We start from the raw sequence: 13,498 nt of genomic DNA on the forward strand, positions 1-13,498 counted from the left end.
TTCACTTAACACAGAATGCTGCTGCATCCAGAAATGCAACTTGCAACATTTTTACACAGGGAGAAAGCCAAATATCTATTCTGTGCAGAAACACTGCCAAAGCTGCTGCTCTGAGTGTAATCTCATTTTAGAGGGTCTAAAGAACTGGCTCACAACCTTGGTATATTAATGGACTCAGATCTCAGTTTTAGTCTCATATTAAAGCGGTTACTAAATCAGCATTTTACCCTCTTAAGGACATCAGTAAGATTAGAGATTTTCTGACTAAACCAGACCTGGAGAAACTTATCCATGCCTTTATTTCTAGCAGGATTGATTACTGTAATGGTCTCTTAACTGGACTTCCAAAAAAGACCATTAAACAGCTTCAGCTGATTCAAAATGAAGCTGCCAGAGTTCACACTCGGAGCAAAAGAAGAGATCACATCATCCCCATCCTCAAATCCTTACACTGGATACCAGTCCGTTACAGAAGAGACTTTAAGGTGTTATTACTGGTCTATAAATGTCTAAATGGGGTAGGGCCAGTGTATTTATCAGATCTGCTACAGAGATATGAGCCGAGCAGAGCTCTCAGATCTTTAGGAACTAGTCAGTTAGTCCTGCCTCAGGTCAAAACTAAACCTGGAAAGGCACCATTTAGCAACTATGCCACTTTTTAAATGGAACCAGCTGACTGAGAATATTAGAAGAGCCCTGACTTTAGACACTTTTAAATCAAGTCTACAATACTCAGCACTTTTATTTCTGTAACGGCATGTTATTTCTTTTCTTTTATTGTATCCTTTTAAATTGTTTTAATCATTTTACTCTTTTTATGTAATTGTTTTATTGAACTTTTATGATTTTATTATGGCTTTTAATTTAACTGTTTTTTTTCCCCCTGTAAAGCACTTTGAATTGCTTCTGTATGAAAGGTGCTCTATAAATAAACTTGCCTTGCCTTGCCTTGCCAACCAGATCTGTCTAGAAAGAACCTTTTCTGAACACAGGCTTGTGTATAAAATCACAATCTTGTACAGTTTTATTACAGATGCTTGGACACACAAGGTTTTTCAACTTTTCTTGTGTAACTCAAAATGATTGATCTTTGGATGATGCAGGGCACTTTAGAAAAATCTCAAGAAATGCTGAGAGCAACACCCATCAACCAACCCACACACCTATAAACACAAACACACACCTATACACACACACAATAAAAGCTACTGCAAGCTGTTTGAAAGTGACTCATCAAACTCCAGGTGCCATTACTCTCTCACTTCCTGTTGGTGTTGCTAGGTGACAGCACACAAGACCTTGAAAGGTGTGCGTTTGAGTGTGTGTGTGTGTTTCCTGAGAACTTCTGGCCAAAGCAACTGTAGTCTATAGCATAACAAAAACCACAACCATATAAACACAACTATGCAATATAAATGTGAGACAACTGAACTTCTGTTTGCACATTGTGTGCTCTTTACAGTAGATGAATTCACAAACTTTAAAACATCAGTAACAAAATTAAATGAAAAAGAAAATAACGACAGAAATAAATTAATACAAACTATGTTTCAATACTGATTTTAGGGTGACATGCTGAAAAGTTGAAGTTCAGATATTTTTGTGGAATATCTGTTGTAATTCAGGAGTCCTGTGGCGCCCTCTGCTGAGGTGTAATGCTTTGTAGGTCTCTGTGAGCTTGGCGAACTATTCCTCAGTTTCAGAAATGACATTGAGGGGGTTTAAACACTCCAACAGCACTGCTGTGTTCGATCCACTAGTAATAGCTCATTGGGAAAGTGGGATAGCAAAATATGCAGGACAACAAATTACAATACAGTTTGTAATTGTAGAACACAGAGTGCTTCTGTGTGGTGAGTGGAGCTGAGAATAAGATATTAGTGTTTGCAACTTTCTTTTGGCCAGATAATGTACATAAGGTATGTATCTCTTTGAGACGTCTGGTTCCATTCAACACCAGTGTAAAACATTCTGAATTAGCAAGTTTCTCTAAAACGCAAAATCACCCATTAACAGTGACTTAAAGGCTTTTCTTACATCTTATGCACTTTATTATGTAGAATTTTGGAAACATTATGAAATACCCCTTTAAATACATTCATAAAGGTTTTGTAAACAAGTCCAGATTTCACTGTGAACAAGATTAAAAAAATAATGTAATGACATTTTTTCAGCTGTGTATTATTTTATCTTCGTGGCCTCCTGAGATAAGGCACATTAAAAACACTCTCTCTCTCTCTCTTTTAACACGCTTCCGTCTGCATCGAAACTGAGAAGAGGAAAAGAAACACGAATCTGGGCCAAAATTCACAAAGCTTCCCATTTAATCTTAAACGTGGGGCACTTTACACTCTGACTCATGAGACCAGACATGATCGTTTCTTTTAAGAACTGTCCAGTCCACCTTAAATCGTGCAACTGGTTACAAGCCCCAGGATTGAGAGTCCAGTACGGCTCCTTATTGCTCCGTTCCCCCGATTCTCCAGCGCTCCGACACCAGACGAGATTATTTTCCATTCCACTTTAGACCAAACTTTACATCTAATATCCCGTTTAAAGTGGCAGAGCAAATTCCAGTATAACTGCAGTACCATATGGTGCACATTTCAATAAAAAGACAGCACATGCACAATTTAAGATGGAATGCTACATGTTTAAAAGGTGCGCCTTTTATTAAAGTGGCTCCAGTGTTCCACTAGTGGCACCAGGCGGCACGGACATTTCCTAATTCAGAACCAATATGCAGCATGTTTTAAGGTGGATCAGAAAAATACAGGAAGTCTTAGCATATCGGGATTCAACTATTTAAGGCGAAACGGAATAATTCCAGTGGGAAACCTCATTTTATATACAGTGGTGTAAATCAGTGGAGTTCATGGATTCTAGAAATACGTTTGTGGTGACGTCACTGAACCTGCCTTCATAAAGAGGCTCAGTTTCATTTCGTCGACAGATTTTTAAGGTGGATTTTCTGCGATGGAAACGCAGCTTCTGTCATGAATTGTAAACACTGATACCAAAGGGTCAAGTAAGTGCAAAAACCGTATTTAAAATATTTATTTTGCCTTTTAGCTGTGTGCTGAACGCGCCACTCGCCCGAATTTGTAGAGATAAACCCTATGATAATAATTGTTGTACATCATTTTTATTTGCTACTGTAAGTTGCTGCACATCCACAGTATGTATAATTTTTGTTAGTTTTGAGTGTTTATTTAATAAGCGACTTAACACATTCTACGAAGCATTAAATGTGAGAAGTGTCTTGCAACAGTCTTAAAAATACAACCGGCTTCGTTGCTAAACTAAAAGTGCTTTTTTTTCCTGAGGAACTTTGTTTGTGTGTTTTAGAGACTTACATTTTGAATCCATATAAGCACTGGGATTTTGACAAATAAAGTCAAAAGAGGTGCAATATATCAACAGGTTTGTTCATTGCTAGGCAATCGAAGATTCTTTTGAAAATTTTTGTTTTTGTTTGTTTATAGGTTATATTTTATTAAACACTTGCTAAAGCATAGAGATTTTAACGTTTAGTAAGAAAATAAAGAAAAAAATTAAACTACAAAACCCAAATGTGCAAGAATATTATTCCCAGGGAATTGGGTTCTAGGACTTTTTGGAGGAATTTTTTTGTTTGTTTAGTTGTTTGTTTTTAATTTCATGTTTGACTGAATCGCAAAAGCTCATGAAGGTAGAAGAGTCTCAAAATACAATACAAAATCTTCTCTGAATGACTTTCTTGTGGAAGATATTCTGCCGTCTTGAATTATTGCTGACATCACATCATGGTCCCGAGATGGACTGCCCTTCTGCTGTTCTTCTTTGTGGGAATCTCGTGTCCGTGTTCAGGGGAAACATCTCCTCACAAAGTCTCCTGTTTAGTGGAGGACAGCAGGGCAGACTGTAGTCATCTGAACCTGAACATGATTCCTGCAGACCTTCCCCAGAACATTTCTGTTTTGGACATATCCCACAACCGGCTGACTGCCCTGGATCCCTCCACCCTGCGGCTCTACCCTGGCCTAGTGCAGCTGGACGCCAACCATAACTCCATCACGGGGCTTGGACTGGGACTCTGTGAGGCACTACCTCTTCTCCAGCGCCTCAGTGTCCAGCGAAATGAGGTCCATCTGCTGACTGCTGGTGAGTTGAGGAACTGCTCCAGACTGACCCACCTCGACCTCTCGGACAACAGACTCAAACTCCATGGAGAACCCTTCTCTGTCCTTAAGGTAGGGCCTTGTACCTCACACATTAAGACACAAACACAAGTTGGACAAAATGTTGGTCCCAAATTTTAAAAGACCCAATGACTTAAATGACTTGTAGCAGCTGCACAAGACAGAGATCACTGGGCTCAATGCTAAGTGTCAACTAGAGGGGCATAAATTCTAAGGGCTTGAGGTGTATTAGCAGCACCATAAATTTAGCTGAACTGACTTATTTCAGGTTGTGACTATTATGTTTTGGATGTGTACAGACCAGGGCTGACCACACTGTGGAGTGAAGTTCTCTGCAGATCTAAACTGTTCACTTTCTGCTGAAGCCAGGAGACTTCACTCTTGTAGCCTTTGTTATTAGGTTACAGTGTGAATCTGTAACTAATAGGGTGGTGCCGTGTTGCCCAACCAGTCAGGGCACATCAGGACACAGCAGCATTTTCAACTCCACTCTTACTCAGACATTACTACCAACATATATATAAAATTACTTTCTTAGACCCATCTTCTGTTGGCAGCAGAGGTCTACGAAAGAGGAAAGTCAGTAAATCCAGTTATCCATATACAACTCATGTTGACTAATATAGCACTTTGTTTCCAGGTTGTTCAGTTGCTTGTTTAGAGGGAGCAATGAAATTTGGCTGTGAGTCTATAGATACTGTGTCATGTCAGTCAGTCATTTATCACCTTGTTTTAGAGGGTCCCATTCCACATTAAATGTTGCAGTGGGTGCCGAATAACAGGACATGCCAGTGAGACCCATGAGCAGTACAGTCCCAATAGCAAACAGCCACAGTGCTTGACTTTGTATTCTGTACCATCTGAAGAAATGTCTTACTATGGCCTAGGACTTCCCTAGGTGCTTGCTAATGTGTTTCTAGTCTGAGCTGTATTCCAAATCGTTGCTAGGGTGCTGCTAGGCCATTGCTATAATATTTATGTGGTTGCTGGATTCCCATAAAACAGAGTTCAGTAGAATGGTACACTCTGGAGCAGCTGCACAAATTAAAAAAATCACCATGCTGAATGTCAAATGTAGTTTAGAGTGGTGTAAAATGTCATAAATGTCTCATCTCATTCTGCTATGTGGATAGAGCTTAATATGGTTGGATGTATCCCGTAATAAACTGAGCTCTGCAAGTCTGGGCTCACGGCCCCAGCTGACCACATTGGTGACCCTCGTCCTCTCTGGAAACGACTTCAAAACTCTGAAGACGGATGACTTGTCCTTCCTCAGTAACTCCTCGTCCTTTCGGGTATTGGGCCTTTCCAACCTGCAACTAAAGAAGGTACGCACAAAGCTGTCTTTCCTTTTTTTACTTTCACTGACCACATACCAACAAAGATATGAGGAACAGAGCTCTAGCTCTGTTCCGTTTCTGTTGAAGGGCCCATGTTAGTTTTTCTTTTTTCTGACCACCATTCACTCAGTGGTCAGAACTTAGAAGGTACGATACTTAAACTGCACAAAAACCCTGTATTACATAATTGTATTTGAGCTGTCACAATAATTAGATGCGTTTTAAACCTACTGCAATTTAGCTTTGCTTTTACAAAGAGTGTTTCAGCTTGGACTACTTTCAAATGAGATAAAATACATTAGTATTAGCTATACGTATACAAACATAAATCTTAAAAACAGTAAGACAACCACAGTCAAAGGCCCTCACCCTTCCCTTTACACATCTCATTGCTCGCTAGCGGCTCAACACAGTTCCATAGCATCTCACACAGAGAGCCCCAGAGAGAACCAATCTGACAGCAAAGAAATTCATCTTAGGTTTCTTCATTATATCAAAAGAATATCAGTTCAAATTAAATGTTCCTAAAAATTCCTCCCAGTAAAGGCCCAAACCTCATAATTATAATTATAGCTTCACCTGCCTCCATCAATTCAAACCAACAACACTTCACATGGTGATGCACATTGAGACCTAGGGTCTCCTTTGAGTAGCCAATCTACCTTCTAATGTGTGTTTTTGGACCATGGGAGGAAACCAGATTACCTGGAGGAAACCCATGCGGACAAGGGGGAAAACACACCAAACTCCTCACAAATAGTCACCCGGAACAGGGCTTGAAGCCACAACTCCAGGGCCTTGCCGCCCTGAACTGTAACAGCACTTACATATTAAACAAAAAGCTATATTTCACAAAACAACCTCTCAGGCCAATTGTCTTAAGGCTAATTTAAAGCAAGCTCTGCTATCCATATACCAGCCAAACAATCCAGGTCCAAGCAGAGTGCTGCCACTTATAATGCTTTCTTTAAAGCAATGGTTTTCAAATTGTTGTATGCATACCGCCAGTGGTATGTGAAGCAGTATGAGGTACGCCAAATGACCTCGAAAAATATACTACTTAATTAAATCGTTTTTATATGTAAACTACATAATGTTTCACATTTTTTATAATTATGCCCCAGGGAAATTAGATTTTGTGTTACAAAAAAAAATATATATATATATACAACGTGCTACCCATACACCATAGTAGATTATGTCTGTAAGGGAACGGGATGGGCAGTGTTCCCCCTTGTTTTTTTTTTGTTTTTTTTCCAGGGAGGGAATGTGATCCTCCAGATTTTTTTGAGAAATCCATGTAAAGGAAACCCAAGCATTTTCCCGGTGGGCCAACAGTCCAGACACTTTATTATTATTATTTATATCTAACCAGCCCATAAAACCAGTAGATCACTGGCCTGGCACTGGGCTATCCTAATCACATTGTTAAACACCAATCCTTTTCGTGTTGGTCCAAGGCTCTGGTTGGTCTTGCCTACGTAATGCATTCGGGCAGAAATGTTTGTTTCCTAACCACCAGCACTGAGATGGAGAGAAAATGAAATGCAAAGGAGGTGTGGAGAATCTGCAAAGAAAAAAAGCAAGCAAACGCTGCCAAATGTTACAGACATTTGCCCCTTTAGGGCCTTCATCTATCCCGTGGCTGATGATAGATATGGTGGTGGCAACGGTGGTTCTGGCAGTGTAGTAGATCTTGCGGTAAGCTGGACTGCTTTCAGAACACTTGAGCTATGTAATGATTAGGCTAAAGCAACCCAACCCTTTGGTAAATCTGATAAAATGATAAAACGTCAATAAAATAATTTTGGCTAATGTTCTTTGGCCAAGTTAGTTTGTATTGTAAACGCAGGTGAAATAAGTTAATGTCCTTACCACTAGCGGCTGTTTGTAAGACATTGTGTACACTGACTTGATGAGAAAATAAGTTAGTACTTTTATGTTTTCCACACTGAACTAAATATTCTTAAATGTTAGAACACTTTTTAAAACCACCTTTCCCCAACAATAACAGCAAGTCATTGGGCAGCATTCTAATTTAATCATTATGCTATTATTGTTTGTGGTGTGAGTAGTAGGCTAGGCTGAGGCTAAGCTTTTTTTTTTTTTTTTTACTTTTGACCCTGGAATAATGTGTTAAGCAGTTTTTATGTAGGTGTTTAGGGACAATATACAGAAATGAAAGAAAATCTCACTTTTTAAAATTATATCATTTTGTCTATAGCCTACGTTATGCCAATGCAGCTGTGTGCCTCTTTACAAGAGAATCCAATAATTCTAGGCGGATTTGTAAAGCTACCACTCACTAACATAGTTTAAAGAGTTGCACAGTTGGTATACACATTCAAAAGACTGAAAAAGATGTGCGTTATCAAATGTGGTGGTCCGGTCTGGTCCAAAATGCCAGGGCCGATTTTTGGTCCCAGTACACCTGAAGACAAAATTAGAGGAACAATGCCCGGCTGAAGGAAAACAATGAGGCCATTGTTTGCATAATCAGTGTTTTAAACACTGTTTAACACAGCACCATGCCTCCTTCACCTACTGATACAATCACAGAGAGCTGTTGCCCCAAGCACTGCACTGTTGATTAAAGTACATAACTGATATAAAGTAGATTTTTCTCATTTTTATTTCTTTCAAAACACGTAATTTTGTTTTCAACTGTATAATTGTGTTTAAGATATTCAGTTTAGTTATTTGCCTAGTTGTTTGCATTCTCTCTATATATTTTATTAACTAATTTAGAATAATTTTTTGTAAGGCAAATTTCAATTTATAAAAAATCAATCAATCAATCAATCAATCAATCAATCAATAAATAAATAAAAAATCCAAGCTCCTGGGACAGAGGAAGAACCAGGGACTCATAGGTGGTACGTCAAGGATTGGTTTCAATCCTTGCAATATTATTCTAATTGTATAGCTATTTCTATAATTCATGTTCATTAAAAATAAAAGAATAATTTGATCATTAGTACCTGATTTATTTCTCCATATATTATGCCATTATATAATGTAATTTTAAAAGTTCTCATTTTTAAAGTGCTTAGTCACTAATGCTGAAGATTTCTCAACCTCATCTGAAGAGGAACCTGGGGACTGAATAGGAACTGGAAACTTATAATAAGATGAACTTTGATCCAAACCACAGGCTTTATTGGTGTTATCTAAAACTAATGGCTATACACTGTAGGGCATTACAGCTAGTATTTGCTCTTTCTCCTTTAGTGGTAGTTGTAAAGGGACAATATTTCATTTGATTAGTTCTATATGAATAGTTCTATATTAATAACATGATTTAAGAACACTCTATCTGTCCAGAAAGAGAACAGCTGCTCCAGTGACCCAGTTCAAACAGAATTTTAGAATAAAAAAGGCTTGTTGTCTAAATTTATAAAGTGTTTTTTTTTCTTTAATTTGTGATAAAACCATTAAAAATGCTGCTTTCATGTTTTATCAGGCATTCATGTTGATAACAGACCCACTCTGAAGTTTCTTTTCCCATTCCAGTTGGAGAATGGCTGCTTTAAACCAGTTGCTGGAGTCCAAGACCTGGTGATGGACGGCTGCATGATCAGTTCTCAGTTCTTAGGCAAACTGTGTGATGAACTCTCCAACACTGCTGTGAAAAACCTGTCCCTCCGAAACAGTCAGCAGGAAACACTCATAAACGGCTCTTTCCAAGGCCTTCTCAAGACTAACATCTCTGTGCTAGATCTCTCCAACAACAAAATCAGTAGAATTGCACAGGGTACCTTTCAGTGGCTTCCCTCGCTGGAGTCTCTCTCTTTGGAGAACAATAATATAAAACATCTCACCAAAGATACCTTCTTGGGACTGAAAAATCTAAGGCAACTCAACTTACAGAAGGCGCTAGTGAAAACCAAGACCTCTGCCTACCCTATAATAGATGACTTCTCTTTTCAACCTCTGGTCAAACTGGAATACCTGTTCATGAGGGATACATCCTTCCGGAATATCACTGAGAACATGTTTGTTGGACTTCTATGCCTGAAGTCGTTGGACTTGAGCTGGAGCAAAATAGAACTGAAAACAGTCACAAATATGTCCTTTGTCTCCTTGCGAGGATCCCCATTTCTCCAAATGCTGAATCTCACAGGCCTTGCCATCACAAAGCTAGAACCTGGAGCTTTCTCCAGCCTGAGAAACGTCACCACTCTTGTACTCAACTACAACTACATCGCCCATAAGCTAACGGGTGAAGAGTTTCAGGGCCTAAATAATGTGGAGGAAATGTATTTATCTATCAACAACCAGAGGATAAGTCTAACTCCAATGTCCTTCATCCATGTGCCAACTTTGAAGGTATTAACTCTAAGTCGAGCCTTGATTGGAACTTTAGACATGCAACCTTCACCATTTAGACCATTGACCAAACTTACATTTCTGGACCTGAGCAATAACAATATTGCAAACATCAACAGGGACTTGCTGGATGGACTGCACAATCTCAGGGTGCTGAAATTGCAGCACAACAACTTGGCCAGAGTCTGGAAGAATGCCAACCCTGGGGGTCCCATCCTATTCCTCAAGGACACAGGGAACCTCTCGGTTCTGGAGCTAGATTACAACGGACTGGATGAGCTTCCACTTCCTGCCTTTCATGGCCTTTTTCAGCTAAAGGAGCTAAGTCTCAATGGGAATCTCTTGGACTACCTGCAGAACTCAGTATTTGATGACTTACGGTCCTTGCGATACCTGCGAATGCAGAAGAATCTCTTGACGTCAGTGCCATGGGAAACGTTTGGTGTACCATTGTCCAACTTGACTGAACTCCACATGGAACATAACCCCTTTGACTGCACTTGTGACAGCATTCAGTGGTTTGCAGAGTGGCTCAACACCACCAAGACCAGTGTGCCTGGGCGTGCACAGAGCTACGTCTGCAACACTCCACCGGCATACTTCAATCACTCCATGACTTCCTTTGACACAGACTCCTGTAAGAACCTGCATTTGTTCCAGGCCCTGTATTTGCTCAGCAGCACTCTAGTGTTTGGTTTCATGTTCATAGCCTTCTTGGTACACTTCCAGGGATGGAGAATTCAGTTCTTCTGGAACATCTTTATTAACCGCACACTAGGCATGAAGGGCTCTAGGTTTGAAAGCTTGGTTGAAGACAGATACGAACATGATGCCTATGTTATCCATGCACCTGATGACATACCCTGGGTGGAGAGAAGCTTGCTCCCCTTAGAAAATGAGAATTGTACCTTCTTTTTGGAAGACAGAAATGCAGTGCCGGGTTCTTCCAGGGTGGACTCCATTGTGGAAAACATGAGAAGATCTAGGAAAATAATTTTTGTAGTCACAGAGGCACTTCTAGATGACCCTTGGTGCCGACAGTAAGTCTAATGTTCAAAGAAACTAATAACACTTTCAGCAATACTGAAATTGTGGAACTGAAAGGCATTGGATTATATTTGGCCAAAGGCCAGTGGACACTTCCCACATAAGGGTTTGCTTCCTGTAAAATGCAAATTCACAACTGATTTTTCTGATTACAAAGTGTTTAAACACATTTGAAATGGGCTATGTTGGATATAAAACTATTATCCAGCAAAGACTTTATGACTGTAATAGGTTGAGAAACACCACTTTGACATAAAAATGCCCACATGTACAGTGGTTTCTTCTTCGTACATTCATGAAAATATGCATTAATAAATCACTCAAGTATGCCATGAGGTAGATGCTGTTTGCTTAGCCTATCCTGCTACTACCTCCTGATGATATCTCTTTACAAAATTGCCTTCAGTTTGCAGAACTTGAGTAAATATTTGTTGTAGGGATTAGATTAATTCTTTAGGTATTAGCTCAAGTCTTACCCTCTCTCCTCTGTCTTGTAGGTTTAAGGCCCCTCAGGCACACCACTTTCTAATGGAAGATAGCCGAGACTCTCTGGTCTTGATTTTCCTTCAGGATGTCACAGATTACCATCTGAACCGCTCGCTCCGGATACGACGGGGCATGCTGAAATCACACTGCATCATCCACTGGCCATTGCAGAAGGAGCGCATTGCTGCCTTCCACCAGAAACTGAAGCAGGCATTAAATTCCAGCAACAGGGTCAACTAAGGCTTATTAGATAATTGTATTTATGGCTGACCTGCTAATGGCATTTCACTAGCTTAACCAGTGGTGCCTTAAAGGGGATGTCTATGATTGTAGATAAAGCTTTTCTCTCTGGTTTGTGTATGTTCAAAAACTCAGCATGTTTATGCTTGTCAAAATTTGTAGTTCTCTCCGTTGTCTGAAACCTTTGGATGCCATTTTTCCGCCATGAGCAGAGAGAGAAAACCTAGCAGACCGAACTGAGACGTTTTTGTTTTTAACCCATGTACAGACACAGAGGATTCATAAACACAATAGACAGGCTTCAAGCATGCAAACAGGAGAGCAGCAAATAGTAAGAAAACATCCTCAGAACTTTGCAAAATGTATTTTTAATTAAAACCATGAACTGATTGAATTCCCTGTTAACCAACAGCAGGACCTAACCAATGTAAAAAATGTTGGTATGCATATCATTTTATTTTTCTGTATTTGATTTTTAAAGGTTTCCAGAAATCTAATGTAGATTAATCATTTAACATAATGCATAGATGTGTAATAACATAACACAATAACATAGATGTGTAAATTGTTATGCTCGGTTGTTGTATGCCCAAATATTATGCTCGTTTACATTCTGTCAAGAGAGTAGATTTGGATGATAATTCTAATATGGAGTGATTTTAGGGTATTGCTAGGTTGCTAGTGTTTACCATTACATTTAAAAATTTGGTCAATCCCAGTCAGATTTCATGTTTTACACAACTTTTCTTATTTTATTTTCGCTATCATTCATTTTGTGCAGAAAACTAATTTAAATATATTTTCTGCAAAGTTTTAAAAATAATTAAATATATTGGGTTCAATTGTAGAGCTATTGAATAGCAGCAATTTCAGGCTAGCAGTGGTTCATGTTCTGAAGCTGCAAGCAAGTTACAGGGTAAATCAAGCTCATCTCATTTGCAGCTGGTTAGCAGTATTAGCTAAATTTGTGAGATAGTGCTTACATTGACAAACAGGGTATTTCTTCTGTGTTCTAATTTTTGTGATGATAAAAAGGTGTGGGTTTGAATTGGGGGCAGTTACTTTGATAAATCCCAAAGAGATATTGCACTATAGCAACTTTGAACCTAGAAGATTTTTTAATTGTGTGTTTACACGGGTTTTCACTAGTCATTATGGTAATACTACCTGTGTCTTAGTAATACTGGAATATGTAGACCACATACTGTATATTCACTATATATCAAAAAGTAAATGGACACTCATGCAAAGTTTCCATTCAAAATTAGCATTAATATGAAGCTTGTCCCCCCTTTTTTTCCAGGAACAGCTTCTACTTTTCTAATAAGCCTTTTTGCTAGACATTGAAACATTGGTTGGCATTTCTGGAGCACAAACCCCACTCCACCTCACCCTAAAGGCACTGGTTGAAGCCTTGTTTTTCCACGTACTAATGCTGAGGGTTTTAGCATTGAGCAGGGACACCTTTGCCTCATGTGTGGCTGCTCCATTTTCTATTTTTACAGTGTCCAAAATGGGTGGCCCATGAAATAGATTTTTACTAATGATAAGGGTATCTATAAACTTCTGGATAAATAGTGTATTTCATCACTTTTTTAGGAAGCCATGCATTTGCAGTAAGCTTGGTTAGTTGCTGTATACTGCCATCTAGTGTGCTCACATGGTGTTAAATTTGAGGCATTTTTTAAATACTTTGGGGGAGTCCTCTGGTTAGAAAAAATAAAAAATAAAAAATCTTGGTATGTTTCATATTTAAAAGACTTTGTAGTATCATGAATGCATAAATACACACACACACACACACACACATTGCAAAACTGCTCAGAATATTTGTTTGCATTCAGCCACAAGCGTGTATTGCATGAAGCTTGATCA

General features: G+C 39.0%; 1 protein-coding gene across 2 annotated transcripts; it reads left to right on the forward strand.

Annotated features, from left to right (window-relative positions):
* Positions 1-2,964: 2,964 nt before the first annotated feature.
* On the forward strand, positions 2,965-13,353 carry tlr3 (toll-like receptor 3). Of its 2 annotated transcripts, XM_066659826.1 has the most exons (5): positions 2,965-3,028; positions 3,683-4,232; positions 5,315-5,509; positions 9,035-10,890; positions 11,395-13,353. In XM_066659826.1, exons 2-5 carry the CDS (start codon positions 3,786-3,788, stop codon positions 11,621-11,623), a joined length of 2,727 nt encoding a protein of 908 aa, XP_066515923.1. In that variant the 5' UTR covers positions 2,965-3,028; positions 3,683-3,785; the 3' UTR covers positions 11,624-13,353. The 2 variants fall into 2 exon arrangements, with proteins under 2 accessions (XP_066515923.1, XP_066515922.1); XM_066659825.1 differs by having other exon boundaries at positions 2,973-4,232.
* The last annotated feature ends 145 nt before the right edge of the window (positions 13,354-13,498 follow it).

Source organism: Hoplias malabaricus, chromosome 2 (assembly GCF_029633855.1).
Source record: "Hoplias malabaricus isolate fHopMal1 chromosome 2, fHopMal1.hap1, whole genome shotgun sequence".
Taxonomy (NCBI): Eukaryota; Metazoa; Chordata; class Actinopteri; order Characiformes; family Erythrinidae; genus Hoplias; species Hoplias malabaricus.

Excerpts from the sequence above, each read along its gene's own strand:
- tlr3 (XM_066659826.1), top strand. The coding sequence starts at position 3,786 with ATGGTCCCGAGATGGACTGCCCTTCTGCTGTTCTTCTTTGTGGGAATC. Across the intron at positions 5,510-9,034 it reads CCAACCTGCAACTAAAGAAG|TTGGAGAATGGCTGCTTTAA; the intron begins GTACGCACAAAG and ends TTCCCATTCCAG. Across the intron at positions 10,891-11,394 it reads GATGACCCTTGGTGCCGACA|GTTTAAGGCCCCTCAGGCAC; the intron begins GTAAGTCTAATG and ends TCTGTCTTGTAG.